This window comes from Chiloscyllium plagiosum, unplaced genomic scaffold (genome assembly GCF_037043375.1).
Source record: "Chiloscyllium plagiosum isolate Xiang-an unplaced genomic scaffold, Cpla_swu_hap1 HiC_scaffold_12, whole genome shotgun sequence".
Taxonomy (NCBI): domain Eukaryota; kingdom Metazoa; phylum Chordata; class Chondrichthyes; order Orectolobiformes; family Hemiscylliidae; genus Chiloscyllium; species Chiloscyllium plagiosum.
Genome location: NW_028270150.1, coordinates 28282495 through 28309595, shown reverse-complemented (window position 1 = coordinate 28309595; position 27101 = coordinate 28282495). Strand labels below are relative to the sequence as shown.

The 27101-nt window shown below is 41.2% G+C and overlaps 1 protein-coding gene across 2 annotated transcripts in view; it reads right to left on the bottom strand.

The window, feature by feature from the left end:
- LOC122555360 (chloride intracellular channel protein 4) overlaps window positions 1-27101 on the bottom strand; it is a 67648-nt gene that overhangs the window by 13694 nt on the left and 26853 nt on the right. Inside the window, exons 1-2 of one of the 2 annotated variants that reach the window (XM_043701289.2) lie at window positions 6453-6635; window positions 2388-2497 (exon numbers count right to left, since the gene is read on the bottom strand). In XM_043701289.2, the coding sequence (XP_043557224.1) occupies window positions 2388-2497; window positions 6453-6515 (173 nt within the window). In that variant the 5' untranslated portion in view covers window positions 6516-6635. Of the gene's footprint in view, window positions 1-2387; window positions 2498-6452; window positions 6636-27101 lie in introns of those variants that run through there. The other variant, XM_043701288.2, reaches the window with a different exon arrangement.

Below are 27101 nucleotides of genomic sequence, written 5' to 3'. Positions count from 1 at the left end.
CAGTAGATGTGGCTAGAAATTGGGGTTTAGTCTCAGGAAAAGCACTGGTATTCATCCAGCCAAGCTTAAAAAAAACCCTGAGAATCATCAATTGTTCAGTGCAACGGAGAGTGTGGGTGAAAGAAGTCCACAAGCAATATTTGCTCAGTGCAGCTGTGAACGTTTGGAGCTGGAGAAATCCATGGCTCAGCTTAGTTGTCAGCAAAAGAGTTGGGAACATGTCCAATAGTACACACTGGATTGCAATCTCAGGAATCCAGTGGAATCACACTCCTGAGAAAAGTTTGAAAAATCAGATTGGGAGCAATCATTGAAGCAATCTATATGAAGAAATGGCTTTTGAGTTTGGAATTTTCAGAAATGAAGACTTTAAATCCCTTGTAAAGGTGAGATATCCCTTAGAAAGGTGAGACTATTTAAATAAAATTGGTGACCCATAGTTTCATTGGGTGGATTGTCGAAATATCTGTGGGATTTGTTTTGAGCACATCTTCAGTTGATCATTTGTGACGCTCGACCACCATTTGTCTGTGATCCACATTTACCTAACACTAACTCTGAATGTTAGAGTATGAGTTGTACATATATTGTAGATAGTTTTACTTTTCTAACATTATTATGGCGATGACTTTGTTTGTCCAAAGCTGTGGAATCTTGTGGCTTTATTCTCTTGACAGACCTAGGATCCTCTATTTTAAACAAAAACGCTACCAGTCCCTAACAACACTCTTTGGGTGAAGATAATTTCTTCTGAATTCCTGCTCGAATGTATTGACAGAGATGGAAATGTGTTGCTGGAAAAGCGCAGCAGGTCAGGCAGCATCCAGGGAACAGGAGAATTGACGTTTCGGGCATTAGCCCTTCTTCAGGAATCCTGAAGAAGGGCTAATGCCCGAAACGTCGATTCTCCTGTTCCCTGGATGCTGCCTGACCTGCTGCGCTTTTCCAGCAACACATTTCCATCTCTGATCTCCAGCATCTGCAGACCTCACTTTCTCCTCGAATGTATTGACAACCTCTTCTGCATAAGCAGTAGTATTCTGCTTGCATCCAATTCACAAAACATTTCATAATTTTAAAAACCTCAATGAGATCACCACTAGTATTCTATTTTCAAAACAACAGAAGACAGCCTGTCAATCATTTCCAACTCCACACATTTCTGGTATTATTCTTGTAAATATTTCCATGATTCCCTCAGTTCCTCCATATTTTTTCATGTATTAAGGAAACCAGAACAGTGCATTATACTTTTTTTTATTCATTCATGGGATGAAGGTATTGCCGGCTAAGCCAGCATTCAATGTCCATCCCTAATTGTCCAGAGGGCAGTTGAGAGTCATCCACATTGCTGTGGGTCTGGAGTCACATGTAGGCCAGACCAGGTAAGCATGGCAGTTTCAAGAATATTAGTAAAGTAAACTCATTAGACTCTTAATTTCTGGTTATATTTATTGAATTTTAATTCTACTATCTGCTGTGGCAGGAGTTGAACCAAGGAGCCAAAGACATTATCTAGTCTCTGGATTAATAAAGCAAGCGATAATACCACAAGGATATTGCCTCCCCTCATTTAAGCATGATTTGATAATGGTTTAGCATGACTTTTCAATACCAAAACAATAAATGTTTACTCATTGGTCTTCAATAGCTTTGATGTGGAGGTGCTGGTGTTGGACTGGGGTGGACAAAGTCAGATGTCACACAATATCAGATAATAGTCCCACAGTTTTATTTGAAATCACAGGCTTTCGGAGCGCTGCTCTTTTGTCGGATAGGAAGGGTTTGGAGGGATATGGGCCAGGTGCTGGCAGGTGGGACTAGATTGGGTTGGGATATATGGTCAGCATGGACGGGTTGGACCGAAGGGTTTGTTTCCATGTTGTACATCTCTATGACTCCATGACTCTATGACAAAGGCTCCTTCATCTGACGAAAGAGCAGCACTCCGAAAGCTTGCGATTTCAACTAAACCTGTTGGACTATAACCTGGTGTCATGTGACTTCCACAGCCTCAAATATGATCAAATCTCAGTGGTGAAGAGTTTTGAAAGTCATAATTCCCTTGTTGTCTCCTCAGCATTCTACACTTCTAAGTATTCCTTGAACTGCCTCTGGGTTCAATTGTACCATGGGGAGCACAGGCGATAATCTGAAATGCACACTCGTGGTCAGCTGCACATCTGCTGTTGCAGAAGTGTTTTAAACTAAGATTACATTAATCCTAAAATATATAATTTTAGATGGTACCATCTCCAATGGGCTGAGGTTCAATACATCTCCACAGGAACAAATTTGGATTTTCAACTAATCTCTAATGGCATTTAATTTTTAATCCAACTAGCAAAACAAAAGCAAAGGTAAATATAGGTTTGTAGAACTTTTACCTTTTTAGGTCAACTGTTGTGACGTTAAATATCACACCTTTTAGCCAAAGGATCATAAAGAGCCGCTGGGAGAATGGGCAGTTTCCAATGCTTTCCCCGTCACCACCAGCCTGTACAACACAATATTGACAAACGTCAATGCTAATCATTTTGCCTTTTTTGAATAGTTGTTCATAAGGTGAATGATTGCAACAATATCGAGAACTTATAAAAAGCCTGAACCAAGCTTGAAGTTTCTTACCATGCAGGAACCTTTTCTGCCAAAATGAATTTGTGTACCACTGAAAAGACATCTTTTTCTTTATAAATTACTAATGATTAACTATTGTGCAGCTGAATAAGATCAATGCACAGAAGAAGAAATGGCAATTTTGCAAAAGAGTCATGGAACTGTTGAAAACCAGCTCTGATTCCTGACCAGTCTCCATATTTCACTCTCCAGAACTACTGACCAACAGGTCTCCCTCAGCTAATCTCACAACAACATTATCTTTGCTTGAAGTGCCTTGCTGTGAGTGAACTAACTGTTGCATTTCCAATATTAAAGCAATGATTGCACTTCAAAAACATTTGATCAGCTGTATGGCACTTTGGGACATTCTGTGGTAGTGCAAGGTGTCATAGAAATGCAAATCTTTCCTTTCATTTCAAACAAAACGCTGCTGTCTTTATCCTAACTAGCACCAAGTCCTGTTCATCAAACACCCCAGTTCTTATTGAAATTACTATCAATGTTTTGAATCCCTTCCCTGCCTTCAATAGGTATAGGGAGGGAATACAAACATGTCTTTAGATGGAGGAGAGGCTGTGATCATATTAAATGGCACAACAGGTTTAATGAGCCTAGTGACATATACCTGATTCTATTTCCTATGTTCCTAGACACACAAAAATCTGCTAATGCTGGAATCCAAAGTAGACAAACAGGAGGCTGGAAGAACACAGCAAACCAGGCAGCATCAGAAGGTGGAGAAGTCAACATTTCGGGTAGGAAGGTTCCTGAAGAAGGATTAATACACGAAACATTGATTTCTCCAACTCCTGATGCTGCCTGGCTTGCTGTGCTCTTTCAGCCTCCTGTTTGTCTTCTATGTTTCTATGCCTTGGTCCTCCTTATATCTACATTATCCTCCTGTCCCAGAATCTACCAAGGTCGCTGTTAAAGACCTTATACTAAAACCCCTTTGATCAAGATTTGCTCTATCTCCTTGTGTAGGCTGTTTGCATTTTTATTTGTTCTGGTAGTGGTCCCGTGAAACACCATGAAAGGTGCTTTATTGGTGCAAGATGTTGTTGCCATCAGCATTTCTAAACAATTAAATTACATTTCGCTGTAGATACATAAAACTTTTAAATGAATCCTGATATTTGCCAAAATGAAAATAGTGAGACTACTTTAAAGTAAAACTTAAGTGTTTCTCGAGTCACTGAATGGCTTCAGGGCAGCAGAAAGCCATTCAGTCCTCTGTGTCAACACCAGGTCTCTGTAGGATCATTCCTGAAGAAGGGCCTGTGCCCGAAACGTCGAATCTCCTGTTCCCTGGATGCTGCCTGACCTGCTGTGCTGTTCCAGCAATAAAGTTTCAACTCTGTAGGATCAATCTACCTGCTACCAAGGAATGTTTCTTTCATCAAGTTACTAGACATGTTAATTTCCAATGCAAACGTTTGCATTTATCAAAGGATGGAACAAAATGTAAGAGCCAATGATTTGCAAATCTTTGGAAGTTTTGCTACAGAAGAAAATTTGCATACTGTATTTGCATCCTGCAGTTGTTTGCCCATCATCTCACAGATACCTCCAACAGGTTTTTCTGCTACAGGAGAGAACTACACTTGCAGTCAAATAACCTCACCGGAAAATTCCCTAAAAGCACAGGAATGATGCAAAAAGCATGTTGATGGAATACAAGATCCATTCAAGAAGTTCACATTTTTTGAGTTAAGCTGTTATTTATCATCATTCTAGAGTGCAATGTACAGAGTATTTCTAAATAAAATGGTGCATTTTATGTGTTGTACCCACTGTACTATGATATAAGACTATTTCCTTTCCTTTTATAAATGATTACCAATTTACAGCTATATAACTAACAAGTTTAAGGATATTTAACACTAATATTGCATTCCCAATAAACAAGTGTCATTTATGATGAAGCTTAAAGAAAGACATGGATTTACATTGCACTATTCATGATCACCAGATGTTTCAAAGCCAGTTAAGCACTAATCCAAATATAGTCACTGATGTAGCATCAGAAACACAGCAGTTATGATATAAGGTGTATGATTTTTGGATTTGAAATAGTTGCATGTGATTTTGTCAGAGGAAATTTAATAATTAAATTGTAGGTATTTCTGTAGTCATTGTGATTTATCTTAGAAATATGAAAGAGAGTTCCTGCTGTGTAATGGGGTTGGGTTTTCATTGGAGAGTTTATGAACAAACAAACAGTGCAGTGCATTAGGCTTTCAGTTTAGAAGGTTCTGGATAATGTATTCTTTTTTGATTGAGGATGCATCCATCATTTAGAAAAAGCTTTTGGGTTTCAGCTGGGGGTTTTCAGACATTTTGGCTGAAGCTGGATGCACAAAACATTGGCTCCTGAGAAAGAATAGTTTCGAATGGTTAAAGAATAGGTTACCTCAGTTGAAGAAATTTAGTTTAAAAGTTCCATACAAGAACTGTTTGGATAGAAACGTGAAGGGCCTATTTGAAGCTGAGAAAATCTAAGCTCAGTTGAATGAAAGATCAACAAAGAGATGACCAGATTCTAAGGACTGGGAATTGAAACATCTGTTTAGTCAAACCTTATGTGTGATAGAGAGGGGAATTTACTCTCTGGTGTGAATACTGAAAAGGAGTATTTTTGATATTAATGACATTATATTTACCATGTGTTTCCAATTCTTTAAACTTTTGTCATATGTAAACAGTTTGGTTTAGTCTATTTTATTTTTTTTTACTTTTATTGTTAAAATAGAATCTGCAGCATTACATGTTTGTATTTCAGTGGAAAGTCACTCATAAATAACAAAAGGAAAACAAAGTAACAATCTATCAAGTCAGATATCAGTCTGACTTGTCCGGTAATAACACTAGCTGGGATTGTAACACAACCAACTTGCACACAGCAAGCTTCCACAAACAGCAATATAGTAATGGCCAGATTGTCTGTTTTCTTTTGTGATGTTTCCATCAGGAATAAATTGACTGTAAAAAATGTCAAAGGATCTTTTATGTCCACCTGAAAATTCAACCAAGTCTTGGTTTCACATCTCATCTAAAAAGCAGCATCTTCGACAGTGCAGCATTCCTTCAGTACTACAAAGAAGTGTCCACCATGATTTTGCCTTAAATTCTTGAGTTAGGCATGGACCTTGCGAGTACAGAGCTGAAAAATGTGGCGCTGGAAAAGCACAGCAGGTCAGGCAGCATCCGAGAAGCAGGAGAATCAATGAAGTGAGCACAAACTACAACTGAGCCATGATTCCCATGATAATGTAATTCAGAAACTTCCTAATGTGGGGCTGTTTCAAATTACAAGAAGCAATGTCAGAAAGTAGCCTCAAATCACAGGAGTTTCAATACATGGACTTGAACCACTTTAGCACCAATTAGAGCTCAAACAGTGATACGCTTCAGAAGAAAAATCATGTTACAATAAAGAGCCAACATAATGTAAACCAGGAAGGAATCATGGTCAGATATTGCACAGAAAACTAACTGTAGACCAAACAGACGAGACAATAACTAACAGAAAGACAAGAAGGCAGTCAGGTTTTCAACATGTAGATAGCAGAAAGCCAATGCCTCAGTATTTTAATATTAAATCATTGAGCAGCCATTAAGCAATACATTTTCTTCCTTAAATTCAGAGAACATTTCAAAGATCAATTATTTCATTTTAAAGCAAAGAATAACACAACTGTTGCGGCATATCCTGAAACTGAGATATTGTTCACAAAGAAATAAGTCTGACATAACACACACAAAGTGATGCCGTTAAAATATGTTTGACACACTGAAATGCATGGAAATCATAATTTTATTAACAATCTTACCTTGACAAACAATTCAATATCTGGATACGTGTGTCCACTTGGTACTGAGTTAGTTGCAGCCATACTGCTGGCAAAACAATTAGCAGGCCTTTTAAGCAGCACTGTAAATTAATACAATTCAGTCCCTTTAGCTTAAATGGTGAGCTCCATTACTCAAACTTCTTTCAATGTCACACACAATGCCCCAGAAAAATAAGAGACTTGCCGTGCACTTTCATGCCTGAGACACATACACGCTCTGGCAGAAAGCACTGGCAGCATCCACTGGGTGTAACTTGAATTAAAACCGCCAATAAATGCTGAGCTGTTGTGTGTAGGTGTAGGTTTGCAACTGAAAGCTGAATGCAAAAGTGACATTGACGGACAGTTTTTGTCTTGATATGATTTAATTCACAACTATCTACATCCATAAGTTACATAATACTCAGTAGTTTAAATGCTGACATAATCTCACTGCACAGAGTTGTGCTCTTGTAGCAATGCAAGCTACTGGTTGATATTATGAGTAGGACCAATATTCCACAACCACATACGTGTGAAAATGTAATTACACCCTGAAAGATACCTTTAATATCAACCTACATGGGTGCATCTCCTGATGCTGACAAACAACATAGGGTGTACAAAATAAAGATGTATGCCATGCCACACATGCATTATACTGCACACAGCTCTAAAATTCAGTGTAATGCCATTCATATCCAAATGTGTTCTGAAATCTACAAACACAAGGAGATGGTCCATAATTCAAAAGACAATATGGGTGTTCAGTTACATTAAAAAGTACAGCAATTTAAAAAGACGCTACATGATTCAAAAATTGAAACTCGAAGCCACAACTTAGTTAGGACTTTATTTTATGACCTTCATCTTGTCACACTCTGTAACTCTGTTTTTCCTTCCTGTTCTACCAAAGTTACAACAATCATTGTTTAAAGCATAGGGAGCAAAATTAATTCATGCATCACCCTTGTTCTGTGCACTCTTATCTGAAAGGATTTTAATATGCCCCATCAAACGTTTAATGTGAAGTCATATCTTAAATTAAAACAGTATCCATTCTCTATTCAGTTAATTTAAACATGATGTCGAGCGGAATAGCCTAGCAAATGCAACTGGTTGATCAGCCTTTCCAAGCACTGCAAACAAATATATCAAGAATGCAAATAGATCAAATAGAATCGTTCAAAGAACATGCACAAGTCTTAATGTGATTTGCACAATCGCATGAGACTAAAAGAAGATTTGAGGATTTTGCAGTATGAATATATTCATGCAAGTATTCTAAATGTGAGAGATGTCTTGTTGAAACTGCAGATGACTTATTACCAATGCTATTTGTTTACATTAAAATACTTTCTCAGTCTGAGACTAAATCTACGTTAAACTCTCTTCCCACACACAGACAGAAAAACAGAGCTTCTATTATGCACAACTTCAGGCCTCACGACCAATGTTAATAGCTTCAAAAAACAAGTCTTTTGTTTACCTCATATTCAACAGTTAAGATTCCTTCTGCCAACCTAACTAACTAATGGAAGAATGCTGTTTTGAATAATGCTACTCTTGCACATTCAACTACTACTTGTAGTACTTCCAAGGAAATAACACTCACATTTATATGGTAACAAACTTCATAGGAGCATTACGAAGTATGCCACCAAGCTACAGAAGGAAATATGAGCCCAGATGGCCAAAGCCTTGATCAAAGAGTAACATTGATAGGATGTCTTAACATGGGAAAGGAAAGCACTGAGGTATAGGGACACCAAAATAGAGCTTAAAGACCGAGGCAATTGAAAGGGTAGATGTCAGTTGTTACTACAATTGGAGATGCCCAATTTTCTTGAGATTTGTGCAAAAGATAACAAAGATAGGGAGGGCTGAGGCCATGATGGAGTTTGGAAACAAAGACAAAATATTTAAATTAATATGTTGCTTGATCAAGAGCCAATGTCGGTCAGCAAGCATTCAGGTGATGGGGAAACAGGACTTTGCTGTAAGTGAAAACATGAACAATTTTGAGTAACATCGTATTTACAAAAACAGGGGACCAATCCCATTAAAAATGACAAATCCACAGGTAACAGAGATATGAATGAAGGCTACTGTGGCAGATGAGCTGAGACTGGGAGAAGTCAAACATTGTTATGAGGTATGAATAGATGGTCCTAACAATGGTATGAATATATGGTTCTGGATTAGTGGTGCTGGAAGAGCACAGCAGTTCAGGCAGCATCCGAGGAGCAGTAAAATCGACGTTTTGGGGCTTTTGCTCGAAACGTCGATTTTACTGCTCCTCGGGTGCTGCCTGAACTGCTGTGCTCTTCCAGCACCACTAATCTAGAATCTGGTTTCCAGCATCAGCAGTCATTGTTTTTACCTATGAATATATGGTTGAAAGCTTTTATCATTGTCAAATATGAAAGCAAGGTTGAAAACAAATTTGTTTAATCTAAGGCAGTTGCCAAAGAAGGGAATGCTGTTGGTGTCCAAGGAACTGAGTTTGAAGCAGAGACTGACAACAATTAGAAATTAGGCTATTTGGCCCATCGAGTCTGCTCCACCATTTAATCACGGCTGATAGGTTTTTCAATCCCATTTTCTGGCTTGCTCAGCGTAACCTTTGATCTTTTGGCAATTAAGAACCTATCTATCTCTGTTTCAAATATACTCAATGACCTGGCCAGAACAGCCTTCTTTGACAATGAACTCCACAGATTCACAACTCTAACTCAGGCGGTTTCTCCTTACCTCTATTGTAAAGGTTCTTCCTTTTACTCTAAGACTGTGCCCTCAGGTCCTCATCTCTCCTGCCAATGGAAACATCTTCCCAACGTGCACTCTGTCCAGGCCATTCAGTATTCTGTAAGTTTGAATCAGGTCCAGCCCCCATCCCTCTGAACTCCATTAAGTATAGTCCCAGAGTCCTCAAATGTACCCCATATGTTAAGCCTTCCATTCCTGGGAGCATTCTTGTGAACCTCCTCTGGACCCTCTCTAAGGCCAGTACATCCCTCCTGAGGTATGAGGCCCAAAATTGCTCACAATACTTTAATTACTTTATAGAACATAGAACATACAACGTTACAGTACAGTACAGGCCCTTCGACTTGTGAAATTAATCTGATGCCCATCTAACCTACACTTTTCATTATTATCCATATGTTTATCCAATGATAATTTAAATGCCTTTAAAGTTGGCGGGTCTACTACTGTTGCAGGCAGTGTGGTCTATGCCCTTACTACTGTCTGAGTAAAGAGACTACCTCTGAGCATCTCTCCTATATCCATCACCCCCCAATTTAAAGCTATGTCCCCTTGTGTTAGCCTTCACCATCCGAGGAAAAAGGTTCTCACTGTCCACCCTATCTAACCCTCTGATTATCTTATACGTCTCGATTAAGTCACTTCTCAACCTTCTTCTCTCCAACGAGAACAGCCTCAGTTCCCTCAGTCTTTCCTTGTAAGACCTTCCTTTCATACCAGGCAACATCCTTGTAAATCTCCTCTGAACCCTTTCCAAAGCTTCCACACCCTTCCTATAATGCGGTGACCAGAACTGCACACAATACCCCAGATGCGGCCTTACCAGTGTCTTGTCCAGCTGAAGCATGACCTTGTGGCTCCGAAACTCAATCCTCCTACCAATAAACGCCAACACACCATATGCCTTCCTAATAACCCTATCAACCCAGGTGGTAACTTTCAGGGATTTATGCACCTGGACACCGTGTTCATTTACACTGCAAAGAATTTTACCATTAGCTCAATACTCTGCATTCCTGTTACTTCTTCCGAAGTGAGCTACCTCACACTTTTCCACATTAAACTCCATTTGCCACTTCTCGGCCCAGCTCTGCATCTTATCCATGTCTGTCTGTAACCCATAATACCCTTTGGCACTATCTACAACTCTGTCTACCTTAGTGTCATCCGCAAATTTACTAACTCATCCTTCTATGCCCACATCCAGATCATTTATATAAATGACAAATAGACAAACTTTAGACTTCCAAATATTTGATTTGGTAACTTTCTACACGTCTAGTATAAGCAGCCCAAAGATTTGTTAACAGCGGAAGTTGTCAGGAGAGATGATGGTGAGATGGAACTGGATGTTGTCAATTTACACATGTAACCAATATTGTGCTTTTGGATGTTTTCGTCAAGGACTTTAAGTAGATGGGAAATGGCTGGGATATTCTTTGACTGACAGCAGAGGTAGTGGTGCTGAAGGAGCTAGAGCGACCAGTGTAAGTTATATTCTGATTGTGATTAGATAATAGTGAGAGTAGTCCAATACACCTGGACAATAAGGGAGAGACACTGGAGAAGGCACTGAAACAATGAATCAGAGGCTTCAAAAAGGATAAGCAGGACAAAGAGAATTTACAACCTTTGTACAGTTAGCATGTAAAAATACTTAGTGATATTCAAGCATGGAAGATAATAATGATGGCCTGATCCTATTAAACTGAATCCAGACCCTTACACCTGACAATGACATCATAGAATCCCTACAGCATGGAAGCAAGCCATTGGGCCCTTCATGTCCACATCAATCCTCCAACTAGCATCCCAACCCTATCCCTATAACCCTACATTTCCCATGGCTAACCCACCTAGCCAGCACATCCCTGGACACTATGGGCAATTTAGCATAGTCAATCAGTCTAATCTGCACATCTTTGGATTCTGGGAGGAAACTCATGCAGACACAGGGAGAATGTGCAAACTCTGCACAGACAGTTACCCGAGTTTGGAATTGAACCCAGGTCCCTGGTTCTGAGAGACAGCAGTGCTAACCACTGAGCCACTGTACCACCCCTTGGAACAGGAACTCTTGGTTTGTAAGAACATGATCTGATTGTGGCCTTAACCCCACTTTTCTCTCTGTACTTATTGTCATTAGATGATCATCTGAGGGCATTGAAAATAAATTTTCTATATTGTTTTCTCTTATTGTCCCTGCAATTTTCTTGTCCTCCCTCCAAGGGATTATATGGTGGTACAGAGTCAGTGTTGGGAAGTGTGTAGTATTGAATTATGCTCAAATGAGCGTGGGGCTGGTTTGATGGCCCCAGCTAGACTTTTCCTGAACTCTACTCATTATTTCGATGATTTGATATGTGACCCCTTTAATGGATCAGGTCAAAACTGAACCTGACAGAACAAGGAAAAGACACAAGTTTGATTTTCAATAAATACAGAGTTAGTTCACCTTAGTCTGAGTGCTAACAGGGTGGCTGCATTTGGGCTGAACGAGACAAGGGATGGAAAATGAATGTTAGCTGGTATGCATGATGGGCCTAATGGTCTCCTTCTGTGTCTTAAACATTCTGTGATTCTGTGTTCTCCTAATTGCCTTGCAATTGTACAAAAAGGAATTTAAAAATTCAGATGTCTCTGTAAATGCTGCTTTCCTCACTCTGCCTCTGCTGCCATTCTCGAAGTGTGTTCTGAGTGAAGTGAGCCTTTTATTGTTCTTTGTGTTTACATTACAAGTCAAAATGGGTCAAGCGAGGTCTTTGTTTTCATCAAAGGGGCTGCAGTCCTGGTGCCGGCTTGGTGATTCCTACAATGATGCAGCATATCATCAATACAATCCAGAAATACAAGACTGCGTAATTCTGACATTTCCTGTTTATCCACCGTTGCCTTGACGACAGCAAATTTCACGGACCAGAGCAGCCAATCGTCATACAATCCCATTGTGTAACTTTCCATCACAGAGGACATTAATAGAGCTGAACGGAGACATGTTGCCATGGCAGAAGTAAAAGAGTGACGGACAATGAGTCCATCAAAATCTTATTAAACCAGGATGACAAATTGAACACTGCCACCTCAGAAACTGTGCACTCTGTAATGTTTGTCCTCTCTTTGGCAAAGCTTAAAAGTGGTGCTTAGATATTATTTCTTGCCTGTACATGATTAAGGGGTGAGTTTTTGACGTAAATTCCCAGTCAGCAGTGTTATTCAGCGGATGGACATGATGTAAACTCTCTGAACAAAGTCACATATAATTTGATCACTGTTATTTTAAATGTATGCTAGTTCAGACATGCCTCAGTAAACACACTGAAAATTCATCTTTTTGCCAACACACCTTATAGCTACAATCAGCCACATAAGGAAATTGTGAAAATCAAACAGTTTTATTTTTATTTAAGCCTCCAATAACAAGGTTGTTTTAGCTTAATTTTGGAAATCCATATCACCAGAGGTCGTCATCTTAGATATTCCACCCATTCCTCAAAATCAAAAATGAGGTTCACGAAATGTTGATGTCAAGCTTTCATGGATGTATTCACTATACAACTTGTGTAATTATACTTGCAACACTCTCACCAAGCAATGCCATAGAGTATTCCTCATTGTGGAGGTGTCAACAGAGGTGGCAATAATGGAAAATGATTGGACAAGTCAATCCTGGAGGGATACTTACCTTTTGCTTCCGCTTTACCTATTAAGTCCTGGATGGGAAGATCCATTGGAGGTTCTCAGTCTGCCACCAATTAAAAAGCCACTCAAGGGCTTCAATTCCAAACCTCCATGTTTATATGCCTTCCTGGCAGAGGGGTAAATGAGTGATTTGACAACTTAATAACCAGTGTGATCTGTCTGCCAGGTTGAGGGGAGGCTCTCTAGTTTATCTTATCTGGGGGCAATCAGGTGGAACGTTAGTCAATGCCTTACACTTCTTCCCCAATACTTAGTCTCAAAAAAGGTCAAATGGTGTTCAGAGCTCAAAATTCAACTTAATGGAATCTTTTGAATCCAATGTCCCACTTGTGCCATCCTATTGGTTCATTAGTGCCAATATTTATGGAGAATGGTGAGGCTGCAGAATTCCTTGCTACAGAAAGTGGTTGAGGCCAAAACATTGAATGTTTTCAAGAAGGAGATAGGCATAGGTCTGAGGGCTAAAGTAACCAAAGGGCATGGGGAAAGCGGGAACAGGATACTGCATGTGATAATCAGCTATGAGCACACTGAACAATAAAGCAGATTCGAAGGGCTAACTCTCTTACTCCTGTTCTTGCTTTCTACACTTCTATGTCTCTATTTATACTGGGCATTAGGCTACACACTAGGCTGAGATAGCGCAATTATGAAGAAAGACTTATGTTTTGATTTAACTGCATCTCCAAAGAATCTAAGGAGGATATTACTACATATATATGGTGCAATCTTGCTAATTGCTGCATTTTCCATCAATAAACATTGAGCAAAATGATGCCTCCATCACATTCTGGCCTGGAAATAAGATCTCATTGTGCTCAGTTTGCAAACTTGAAGTTCTACTCTGGTGTATACACTTGAATTTCATGTCAGGTAAGCATCAGCTGCCATATTACTTTTGGATTCTCCCTTTGGACATTCAGGGAGCATATCTGATTAAGAAAAAGGGGAGGTGTGTGTTTGCACCATGGATACTGTGGTTATTCCCTCCTGAAACTTAATGTTAAACCAGAGGTTCTTGGACAAAGTGATACAGGCTGCAGCCCAAAAGATAAGTTTTGGATCCGAGAAGATTCTTCCTGGCTCCAAACAGAAATCACAAGCCTAGACCATCCTGCAGATCTCAGACAACAATCAATGCTCTCCCCTTCACAAATCGAGGAGGCTGGCTCTGGGAGTGCAAATGAGGTCCAGTTGATTGGCACCACAACTTGTTGCCCATCTCATTAAGAACACACAGGGCGCACTGTGCTAAGGTCATGCCCCAGTCTGGAAGCACTCTGACTTTTAGATATCGCTCTTCCTGCCAATTCCACCTCCAGCTTCTTTTTCAATTTCTGGAAATTATAGTCATAGACAAGTACAGCATGGAAACAGAGCCACCTGGATGGTCCAAACCATTCATGCTGACCAGGTATTCCAACCCAATCTAGTCCCACCTGCCAGCACCCGGCCCATATCCCTCCAAACCCTTCCTATTCATATACCTATCCAAATATTTGCCTTTTAAATGTTGCAATTGTACCAGTCTTCACCATTTCTTCTGGCAGCTCATTCCATACACATACCACCCTCTGCATGAAAAAGTTGCCCCTTTGGTCTCTTTTATATCTTTCCCCTCTCACCCTAAAACTATGCCCTCTAGTTCTGGACTCCCTGACCCCAGGGAAAAGACTTTCTCTATTTATCCTATCCATGCCCCTCCTAATTTTGTAAACCTCCATAAGGTCACCCCTCAGCCTCCGACGCTCCAGGGAAAACAGCCCAGGCCTGTTCAGTCTCTCCCTATAGCTCAAATCCTCCAACCCTGGCAACATCCTTGTCAATCCTTTCTGAACCTTTTCAAGTTTCACAACATCTTTCCGATAGGAAGGAGACCAGAATTGCATGCAATATTCCAACAGTGGCCTAACCAATGTCCTGTACAGCCGCAACATGACATCCTAACTCCTGTACTCAATACACTGACCAATAAAGGAAAACATACCAAACACCTTCTTCACTATCCTATCTCCCTGCAACTCCACTATCAAGGAGCTATGAACCTGCACTCCAAGGTCTCTTTGTTCAGCAACACTCCCTAGGACCTTACCATTAAGTGTATAAGTCCTGCTAAGATTTGTTTTCCCAAAATGCAGCACCTCGCATTTATCTAAATTAAACTCCATCTGTCACTTCTCAGCCTATTGGCCCATCTGGTCAAGATCCTGTTGTAATCTGAGGTAAACTTCTTCACTGTCCACTACACCTCCAATTTTGGAGTCATCTGCAAACTGTACCTCTTATGCTCGCATCCAAATCATTTATGTAAATGACAAAAAGTAGAGGACCCAGCACCGATCCTTGTGGCACTGATACTCCATCCATGGTTTTCACATCCTTCCAACTTCCTGCTTTTCCAGGACATTCCCCTCTCTCCCCATGAAACCCTGGCAAAACACAGGGATCTCCTTCAACAAAACATCCCATAGACCTCACTCAGACAGAGGCACTGACATCACTAACATATTAAGCTAGTCATTGCAAGTTTGCACAAATCAAGTTCTGTAAATATCATTTCATTCAAAATGAAAACCAAGCTTTGCAATGTTTCAGAAATGAAAAAGATTTTCACCTCACATGAGTAAAACACATGCTGTAACAGCAATAACTCACAGAAGACAAACTGTCTGTGATAAGACTGCTAATCACATAAGCCCATATTGCTTGTATGTAACACAGTTCCAGATTTCGTAAAATGGTCATCTTTCATATTTGCTACTGTCACTTGAAATAAATTTAAATAGAACAAGTGATGTAAAATCTCCACAAATATTATGGTCAAGAATCTTGTTCTGTCTCCATGCACTTTAATCTACAGTTAATTGAGCAAGATGTAACTGGGATCCCCGAAATCTAATTTACACAGCATTCACATAGAGTCATAGAATCACACAGCACAGAAACACATCTTTTGATCCAATGCATTCACACTGACCATACATTTCAATCTGACCCATTTGCCAGCATTTGGCTCATATCTCTAAACCATTCCTAATCATATTACCATCCAGATGCCTTTTAAATGTTGTAATTGCACCTGCCATCATCACTTCCACTGGCAGGTCGTTCCAGATATGCACCACCATCTGTGTGAAGAAGATAACCCTCAGGTCCTTTCTAATTTTTTTCCCTCTCACCTTAAACCAATGCCTTCTAGTTTTGGATTCTCCAATCCCAGGAAAATGACCTTGGTTTTCAGTCTATCCAAGGTCTTCATGATTTTATAAACATCTATAAGGTCACCGTTCAGTGTCTGACACTCCAGGGAAGAAAGCCCCAGCCTATTCAGCCTCTCACTAAAGCTCAAAGCCTCCAACCCTGGCAACATCCTCATAAATCTTTTCTGCACTCTCCTAAGTTTAACAACATCCTTCCCATAGAAAGGCGACCAGAATTGTACACAGTACTCCAAACGTGGCCTCACCAATGTCCTGTACAGCTGTAGCATGGCATCCCAACTCCTATACTCAATGTTATGACCAATGAAGGTCAGTGGGTCAAATGCCTTCAATTAAAATGTGGTTGTCAATGAGAAACAATTCATTTCAAAAGCATAAACAATGTATCACAGGAAATTAGATTTTTTAGATTAGATTAGATTAGATTAGATTAGATTACAGTGTGGAAACAGGCCCTTCGGCCCAACAAGTCCACACCGACCCGCCGAAGCGAAACCCACCCATACTCCTACATTTACCCCTTACCTAACACTATGGGCAATTTAGTATGGCCAATTCACCTGACCCTGCACATCTTTGGACTGTGGGAGGAAACCGGAGCACCCGGAGGAAACCCACGCAGACACGGGGAGAACGTGCAAACTCCACACAGTCAGTCACCTGAGGCGGGAATTGAACCCGGATCTCTGGCGCTGTGAGGCAGCAGTGCTAACCACTGTGCCACCGTGCCGCCCACCTGCCACCGTGCCGCCCACCTTATCTAGTGACCATAACAAATGACCCTTCTCACTTCAAGTCCCACGCCTCTCTTCAAAACTTACTAAACCCAAGGACAAAAACTGAAACAGATTGCTCAGTTGTTATACTGTATTGATAGGAGGAGAAAGTAAGGTCTGCAGATGCTGGAGATCAGAGCTGAAAATGTGATGCTGGAACAGTGCAGCAGGTCAGGCAGCATCCAGGGAACAGGAGAATCGACGTTTCGGGCATAAGTCCTACTTCAGGAATGAGGAAAGTGTGTCCAGCAGGCTAAGATAAAAGAAAGGGAGGGGGGACTTGGGGGAGGGGCGTTGGAAATGCGATAGGTGGAAAGAGGTCAAGGTGAGGGTGATAGGTCAGACTGGGGTGGGGGCGGAGAGGTCAGGAAGAAGATTGCAGGTTAGGAAGGCGGTGCTGAGTAACAGATTCTCCTGTTCCCTGGATGCTGCCTGACCTGCTGCGCTGTTCCAGCAACACATTTTCAGCTCATACTGTATTGATACACAATCAAAGCATCAAAAAAAAGCTGAGAAGCACAATATACTATCATAGAAATTGTGGAGAACATGCATGAAGGTGTTGTTATAAATACAAGCCCTTAAAAATTCAATAACAGTAAAAATTAATGCAGAGGAGAACCAAAATAAAATGATGGAGGAAACCAGATGTAAAAAAATTACCCATTCTTTATGGGTCCCATGTTTGTATAATTCTTTTCCCCTCGTTCCCCATTCTACAAACTATTCCAGCATTTCCGACCGTGCATTTAGAAACATTCCTTTATCAACAAGGAAACAATTGAAAGACTCTGGGGAGCAGATTTCCCAAGCCCATTGCGACTTTGATGAAAACTCCCAAAAAATTATAATAGAGGTGACAATTCCACCAATCATTTACCAAGGTTACACTTCGGGATTAGGAGGATTCCCACAGATTTATGATTAAACATTTCTCGCATTCTTTTGATGTGATTTGAGCATAATTGCCAAAGACATTGTAGAAGATAATTTCTAAATACTTAAAATCAGAATTCGTTCTTCATTTCCATTTTTACAAAAAGACATTGGATATTGAATTCAGTAAGTGTTTTGTTAAGCAATTCAACTACCATTGGACAGATGGAATAACAGGAGGGGTCTCCAGGATTAGAATTGATCATACTTGAACTGTGTAGACTTCTATTATGTTTTCAGATTTTAAAGTGATTAATTATTTTGTATCACATTTTCTTTCTGATGCGAGTAAGGATGCTTCTCTTGTAGAACTCATTGCCACAGAAGGCTATGTAGGCCATGTCATTGGCTGTATTTAAGACAGAAATAGTAAGAGGATTGAGGGTTAGTGGGAGAAGGCAGGAGAATGGGGTTGTGACATATTTCATCCAATTTTAAAAATCACAGGTTATAGTCCAACAGGTTTAATTGGAAGCACATTAGCTTTCGGAGCAAGGCTCCTTCATCAGGTGATTGAAGAAGTGTCGCTCCGAAAGCTAGTGTGCTTCCAATTAAACCTGTTGGACTATAACCTGGCGTTGTGTGATTTTTAACTTTGTACACCCCAGTCCAACACCGGCATCTCCAAATCATATTTCATCCATGATCATTTGGCAAAGCAGACTTCATGGCTGAATGGCCTAATTCTACTCCTATACCTTGTGGCCTTATAATCTTTGATAGAGAATCCCCAAGAAATAAAGATCATGGTCTCAGAGAAAAGGGATCTGATACTTAAGGGATAAGGAGAATATCTTTATTCATAGAGTCATAGAGCTGGACAACATCGACAACAGATCTTTTCGTAATATACCAACCAGCTATCCTAACCTAATCTAGTCCCATTTGCCAGCAGTTGACTCATGTCCCTCTAAACCCTTCCGATTCATTTACCATCCAGATGCCCTTTAACTTTCATAATTGGACCAGCAATTTCCTCTGGCAGTTCATTCCATACATGCACCACCCTCTGTGTGAAAAGTTGCCCCTTAGGTCCCTATTAAATCTTCCCCCTCTCATCTTAAACCTATACCCACTAGTTTTGGGCTCCCCTACCTGAGGAAAAGACCTTGATTATTCACTCTATCCATGTCCCTCAAGATTTTATACAGTTCTATAACATCACCCCTTAGCCTCCGATGCTCCAGGGAAAATAGCCCCAGCCTATTCAGCCTCTCCCTGCAGCTCAAACCCTCCAACACTGGCAACATCCTTGTAAATCATTTCTTAACCCTTTGAGGTTTAACAACATTCTTCCTATAGCAGGAAGATTGGAACTGAATGCAGTATTCTAGAAGTAGCCTAACCAATGTCCTGTATAGCTGCAACATGACCTCCCAGCTCCTGTACTCAATACTCTGCCCAATAAAGGAAAGCATACCAAACGCCTTCTTCACTATCCTGTCTACCTGCGACTCCACTTTCAAGGAACTACGAACCTGCACTCCAAGGTTTCTTTGTTCGGCAACACTCCCCAGGACCTTACCATTAAGTCCTGCCATGATTTGCCCAAACAGAATGCAGCACCTCACATTTATCCAAATTAAGTTCCATCTGCCACTCCTAAGCCCATTGGCCCATCTGATTAAGGTCCCGTTGTATTCTGAGGTAACCCCCTTCACTGTCCACTACACTATGAGTTTTAGTGTCATCTGCAAACTTACCAACTATACCTTGTATATTCACATCCAAATCATTTATATAAATGATGAAAAGCAGTGCATCCAGCACTGACCCTTGCAGCACACTGCTGGTCACAGGCGTCCAGTCTGAAAAGCAACCCTCCACCACCACACTCTGTCTCCTCCCTTCGATTCTGGATTAGTGGTGCTGGAAGAGCACAGCAGTTCAGGCAGCATCAGAGGACAGGCCAAATCGACGTTTCGGGCAAAAGCCCTTCATCAGGAATAAAAGGGCTTTTGCCCGAAACGTCGATTTGGCCTGTCCTCGGATGCTGCCTGAACTGCTGTGCTCTTCCAGCACCACTAATCCAGAATCTGGTTTCCAGCATCTGCAGTCATTGTTTTTACCTCCTACCTTCGAGCCAATTTTGCAGCCAAATGGCTAGTTCTCCCTTTATTCCATGTGATGTAAGCTTGTTAACAGTCTACTATGCAGAACCTTGTCAAATGCCTTACTGAAGACACTTTCACACATGTCATTTACTGTATCCGTTGCTCCCGATGTCGTCTCCTCGACATTGGGGAGACAGGATGCCTACTTGCAGAGTGCTTCAGAGAACATGTCTGGGACACCCGCACCAACCAACCCCACCACTTCGACTACTCTTCCCACTCCACCGAGAACATGTAGGTCCTGGGCAGCCTCCATCGCCACTCCCTTACCACCCGATGGCTGGAGGAAGAATGCCTTATCTTCCACCTTGGGACCCTCCAACCCCATGGCTTCAATGTGGAATTTCACCAGGTTTTTCATTTCTCCTCTCCCCACCTTACCCAAGTTTTGACCTCCCAGCTCAACACCGCCTTCATGACCTGTCCTACCTGTCCAGCTTCCTTCCCACCTATCCGCTCCACCCTCCCCTTTGACCTATCACCTTTACCCCCACCTCCATCCACCTATTGCACTCTCAGCTACTTTCCCCCCAGCCCTATTCCCCCTCCCATTTATCTCTCCACCCCCGCAGCTCCCAGCCTCATTCCTGATGAAGGGCTTTTGCCCGAAACATCGATTTTCCTGCTTCTCAGATGCTGCCTGACTTGCTGTGCTTTTCCAGCACCACATATAAACAATATCCACTGCTCGGCCCTCGTAAATCCTCTTCATTGTTTCTTCAAAAAAACTTCATCAAGTTTGTGAGACATGATTTCCCATGCACAAAGCCATGCTGACTATCCCCAATCAGTCCTTGCCTTTCCAAATACATGTAAATCTTGTCCCTCAGGATTCCCTCCAACAACTTGCCCATCACTGATGTCAGGCTCACTGGTCTATAGTTCCCTGGCTTTTCCTTACTACCTTTCTTAAATGATGGCACCACGTTAGCCAATGTCCAGTCTTCTGGTACCTCTCCTGTGACTATCAATGATACAAATAACTCAGCAAGAGGCCCAGCAATCACTTCCCTATCTGCCCACTAAGTTCTAACATTTAACGACTGGCAAATCACACGACACAGGGTATGGTAGATATGAAGGTACAGATTTTGCAGTAATTGAGGCATTTTGATGACGCTTTACTCCTGCTTCTTCATGAGAAAAGGAATCATTGGCAAAATATCCTGAACCTTATTGCAATTTGTTTGAAAGAGGAATTGTACATATTCATATTTTAAGTAGTACAATTATGGGATATATTCTCAAAATTAAATGCAGGCCATTTAAGTCCGAGTTGATGAGGAATTTCTTCACTCAGAGAGTGGTCACCTTTGGATTCTCTACCCAAGAAGGCTGTGGAGGCTCAATCATTTAACATGTTCAAGATGAATATTGATAGATTTGACATAATAGCAACTAGGATTTTGGCACAGGAAAAAAGCATTGAGGTAAATCATCATCTGTGAGCCAATAGGATGGTACAGCTGACTCAACAGGCAAAATGAACTGCTACCCAGAAGTTCTTAAGTCGCTGGCATGGCCAACCCATACATAGCTCCCCATGAGATGACTGAATGGCTTGTTAAACAAGTTCAGAGGGCACTTACGAATCAACCACTCGTTGATTTCATAATTAAATGGGTTTAGGAGTCACAAATAGGCCAAATCAGAGTAAGGACAGTAAAGGACATTTTAAAGGACATAGTGAACTAGCATTTTTAATAAATAATTCACTATTAGCCTATAATTGCAGAACTCCTTTAAAGAAATGAACTTAAGCTCCCCAGTTTTAGTTGTGGGATTTAAACTCATATCTCCCAATCATTAGTGCTAACCTTTGAATTACTAGTCCCATAGTAGAACAGTTATGTTACTGTACCCCTGTGCTGGTACAGTTTATCAATGGAAGCTACTGTGCGTCTGCCCTCTAGTGACACTGACTGTGCATATAGATATATTCACCAATACAAAACCTTAACGTTTTGAAGATATTCCTGAAAAATAATGTGTATTGGCGATTGTCAAGGGATTCTTGTGGCATAGTGGCCATGCCTCTACCTCTGGTGGTAGAAGACCTGGGTTCAGGCCCTGTATGCCCCATAGTCATGTAATAATGTCACTGAACAGATTGATGAGAAAATATATATAGGGATTGTGAGCATTTCTAGAACACTTTCATAGTATCAAAACGTTTTGATGTTTTATACACTTTAGTGACATGAGAGCTTATTATTTTGTGTTGCTCATTTGCGACATTATTGATTGACTGATCACGGATTACAAAGGAGGCTCACACTCTGCACCACATGGATACATCTTGAATCCCAGTCCAATTCTCAGGATCAGATATATTGCTACATAATAGTGGGAAAGTAGGCAGATCAATGTTCCATGAAGGATGACAGTAAGTTCTGAACCATTTTTGAGGCTTCAGTTTGATTTTTTAATGATATAAACCCTCTTGTGAACAATGAACTATTTAAAATCAGTTATTTGTGGAATTACGTGCTTATTAATGCCGACATGCGTTGGAAATATTGCTAAAAACGCAATAAGGAACCAGTTAATTTTAATGAATAGAAAACACAGGCTGAAGATGTGATTCTCCATGCTCACGTAATGAGTCACAAGTGCAAAAATATATTCTGACACTTTCAAGTACAAACATTAAGGTACGAATTGTTGACAGTGTTATGATTTGGAGATGTCGGTGTTGGACTGGGGGGTACAAAGTCAAAAATCACATAACACCAGGTCGTTGCCTGATGAAGGAGCGGCGCTCCATAAGCCACTGCTTCCAATTAAACCTGTTGGACTATAACCTGGTGTTGTGTGATTTTTAACTTTGACAGTGTTAGGAAGACAAAAGGGTTTGACCAATGGTGATATGGTGAGTTGGTTGTATCCAATTACTGTATTTGAAAAGGCCCAAAGGCAGTTTGGGTCAAATTCTCCCACCCACAATGTTGATTACTCAATTTTAACTAGGCCTCCTGACTCTGCTATATTCCTCTTTCACTCCAAAACCTCCGTCCCAACTGGACAACAAGGTCTCAAACTAACCCTTTTTAATTCAAATTTCCAAGAGTTTCCCCCTTTTCCATGTTCACATTCATTCCCAGTGCACCCTGACCCCAGAATCAAGACAAAGTTCCCAGATTCTCAGGCCACCATCACCAAATACAACTTTCTAGATCTATTCTGTATGTTTCCAGTCTTCCTTCCATATATTACTCATCCTAATGCTGCCAGCTTGCTGTATTCCCAGATCCCAAGGTTCCCTCAGTGTAGATATCCTGGGAACACTGAATACTGTACCTCTATCCTTGCATTACTTCCAATTCACTTGGAACAAAGCCACAGGAAACCTATCAGAATTCATGAATACAATAATGAAATTCTCTTCACCAACGCACTATATACTCTTCCTTGCTCACCAAATCCAAGGTTCAACTGCAAAAATATTCGGATTAGTGGCTTATATAAAACTAACATAGCAAATTTATCTCAGGATGAGCTTTCAATCTCTAGTTCAACAGAACATCACCCACATTCATGGTTAAATGTTCAGACAAGAAAACCCACAAACGTTGGCTTAATCTCTTCGTAATTTGTATAGAAAAGCCGATAAATGGATTATGGCCCACATATTTGCATGCTTGCTGGAATAGGGATTAGAAGCAATCACAGAGAATTTGCTCTGGTATTCAGACAAAATGAAATACTCTGACTAATTCAGTGATTTTTAGTGCTGTGAGCTAATTTTATGAGATGCCACGGACGTCAGCAGAAAAGTTTGGGGGTGAACACCTGCAAACCAAAAAGCTGCTTCTCAGCAGTTTAATAGTCGGTTAAATATTACTTGCTTTAAGGCAAGATTTCCACCACCAATGAGGGGAGGAGATCCTGCTACAGAAAACTGTGCGAATGGCCATCAACTCTGTGCTCCCAATAGCGCCACTGGGAATGGTGGTCACTGCTGGGACTACAGGCAGTTCTACCATGATGAAGAGCCAAGGCTCAAGACCTCAGCAAGGTAGGGAGAGGGAGGTGGAGGCTGGTTTCAAGAAGCAGGGGCAGGAAGGTTAAAGGATAGCCGGGGCTTGACAGGCTCAGAAAGCAGCAAGGGAAGTCACTGCCATCAGCTTACCCAGCTTGTTTAGCTTTAACCAGTGCAGCTAAAGCGAGCGCACTTCCTGGCTAGCATAAAATACCTTGGCCAGGAAGCAGCAGCAACAACAACACAAGGTTAGGTTCTGCAGCTGGCTGGCGTTGGAGCCCAGATCATTCCACATCACGGAGGATTGTACTCGGATAGGCTGCAGTTTAGCAGACAGAGAGAGAGACTTAGACACAAGCAGGGCTGGACACTGCCTGGTGTGTGACATGGTTTCAGAGGAGGGGGGAGTTTGCGATTTTATGTATTGCTTCTGCAATTGCAATTGGGGTCTTGACCCAAATCTGGAAACCACTGCTCAAAACCACTCTGCACAGTGTCAGTATCTGAGCTGATAGATTGAGTACTTACACATGCTCACAGGTCAGACTCTCATTCCTCTTCCGTTTCTTGTTCTTGCACCAGTTCTTGGTCAGATTGTGATCCTTGAGATTTTGAAAGGGTAATGACAGAGGGTAGCAAGGGGAGGGCAGTGGAAGAGGTGTATCCTGCATTTTCTAAATCAGAAGAATGCATGGGATGAGGGTGAAGTGGGATGTGAGGAGGAGCATTAGGTGTGTGGATACTGCCATCTTCAATGGGTTCAGCCAATCCCCCCGATCATGCTCTCAGTTATGATTGCTCTAATGATGTCGCCTTGGCAGTGTATGGACGTGCAGCAGTGATACCTGTGGCATTCACCCAGATGACCACTGTTGATCCCTGTGGTGTCTGCCACCTCTAGCAGCAGGTGGTATTGGATGAAGGTATTTGAGGTTATTTCCTGTGACCAACCCTCTATTTTCCCGTCTCCTGGGCCTATCTAGTGATTAGTGATAGAGGGTACACCACTATAGAGTCTATACAGAAGAGCCCTGGTTCAAGGTGTGACAATGTAAACTTCACAACTTTAAGAACCAGCAATAACTCTTTCAGGAATAAACTTTTCTCAAGGTGAAAGGGACAAAGACAGAGACTGAAAGCAATTAGCCATGTTTTGGCACGATTACACAAACAAAACTGCTTTGGCACCTGCTTGATAAACTTTATTGCCACAAAGGATAAAGATTGGCCTGCAGAAGAAACTTAGCAGGAAATTGCAGGAAATATTGTGTTTTAAACAAAGAACTAACCCCCAATGTAACAGGAATAGAGGAGTCAAATTTGATAAGAAGACAAGCTTACAGAGTTGAGGATTCTGAAAGAATAATCAATGCTGGGGATGAAAAAATCTATTGAATCATCAATCATGTCACACCCAAAACTTGAAAGACAGAAAATTGTATAAGAATCCACATCAGAACAGTCAGTAGCAGAACTTCGAAAAACAAAACTGCACAAGAATTGAACCATGGACACATCCAGAGATAGACACTATTGGTGGAATCCTGGCCAGAGTCCATCGTCAACCGGGTAATAGCCAAGTTGGGTTGTGAGGTTTAACTTGGCTTACTTGAGGAGTCGTATTTTGGTTGTTAAATGCAATAAGGATTAAATCGTTGTTTCAGTACTTGATTGTCTGTGAGATTTCTTAATAGGTAGTTGGATTAAAGGTAATTTGTGATTATTTATCCACAACAAAAGTCTCAGCAAGGAGGGATAAGGGGTGTGGAGACTGGTTTCAAGAAATGGGGTGGGAGAGTTGAAGGATGGCCTGGGTGGTTGGGAGAATGTGGTGTAACTAGAAGATTTTGCTATGAAATTGAAGGTGTGTACTGTACCTTTAAGAGAGAGTGAATGCTGTTCTGCACTGAGAGCTTAAAAGCACCTGCGTCATATGACGAGAAAACAGTTTCAGAGTGTAGTGGAAAATTGAAAATATGTAACATCTGATTGTGTTTGTTGCTGTTTTGGCAACAAATGTGAATTTTAGCAATTAGTTTAAATTATTCACCAGGATACTAAAACTCAATTGAGTTTGAATTATTGTTTTGCTAACATCAAACCACTGAGACTATCCCATGCTGGGGAAATAAAAAAAAGCAGGCATTTTGAAAATCAGACAGTGCAACTGCCATGGAGAGCCAAGAATTTAGGAACACTTTCTATCAAAGGTACCTTTTCATATGAAACATCTTCACAGTAAACAGGAAGAAAATGGCCCAGGGACATTTTCAGCCAGAAGAAGACAGACATCGAAGGCGACAGCCGCTGTATGGTATCGAACTTAAGTTGATGTAATTTTAGTAAGAGTCTTATTGGAACAGTATATTATTATAGAGTTGGAGGCATGTAATGGGCAGTTAAGAAAAAGGGGGGCTTAGAATTGTGAATAGTTATACAGTCATAGAGATGTACAGCACAGAAACAGACCCTTTGGTCCAACTTGTCCATGCCGGCCAGATATCCGAACCCAATCAATCCCACTTGCCAGGACCTGGCCCATATCCCTCCAAGCCCTTCCTATTCACATACCTATCCAGATACCTTTTAAATGTTGCAATTGTACTAGCCTCCACCACTTCCTCTGGCAGCTCTTTCCATACACGTACTGTGAGTGAAAAGGTTGCCCCTTAGGTCTCTTTTACATCTTTCCCTTCTCACCCTAAACCTATGCCCTCTAGTTCTGGACTCCCCCACCCCAGGAAAAAGACTATACATGAATGCACGAAGCATTAGACATAAGATGGATGAGCTTGAGGCTCTTTTGGAAATTGGCAGATACGATATTGTGGGGATAACTGAGACATGGCTTCAAGTGGACAGGGCCTGTGAAATGAATATTCAAGGATACACGTGCTATCGTAAGGACAGACTGACGGGCAGAGGGGGTGGGGTGGCCTTGTTGGTAAGGGACGATATTCAGTCCCTTGCGCGGGGGGACCTAGAGTCAGGGGATGTAGAGTCAGTGTGGATAGAGCTTCGAAATACTAAGGGTAAAAAGACCCTCTTGGGAGTCATCTACAGGCCACCAAACAGTAGTCTGGATGTCGGATGTAAGTTAAATCAGGAGCTGAAATTGGCCTGTCGCAAAGATGTCACTACAGTTGTTATGG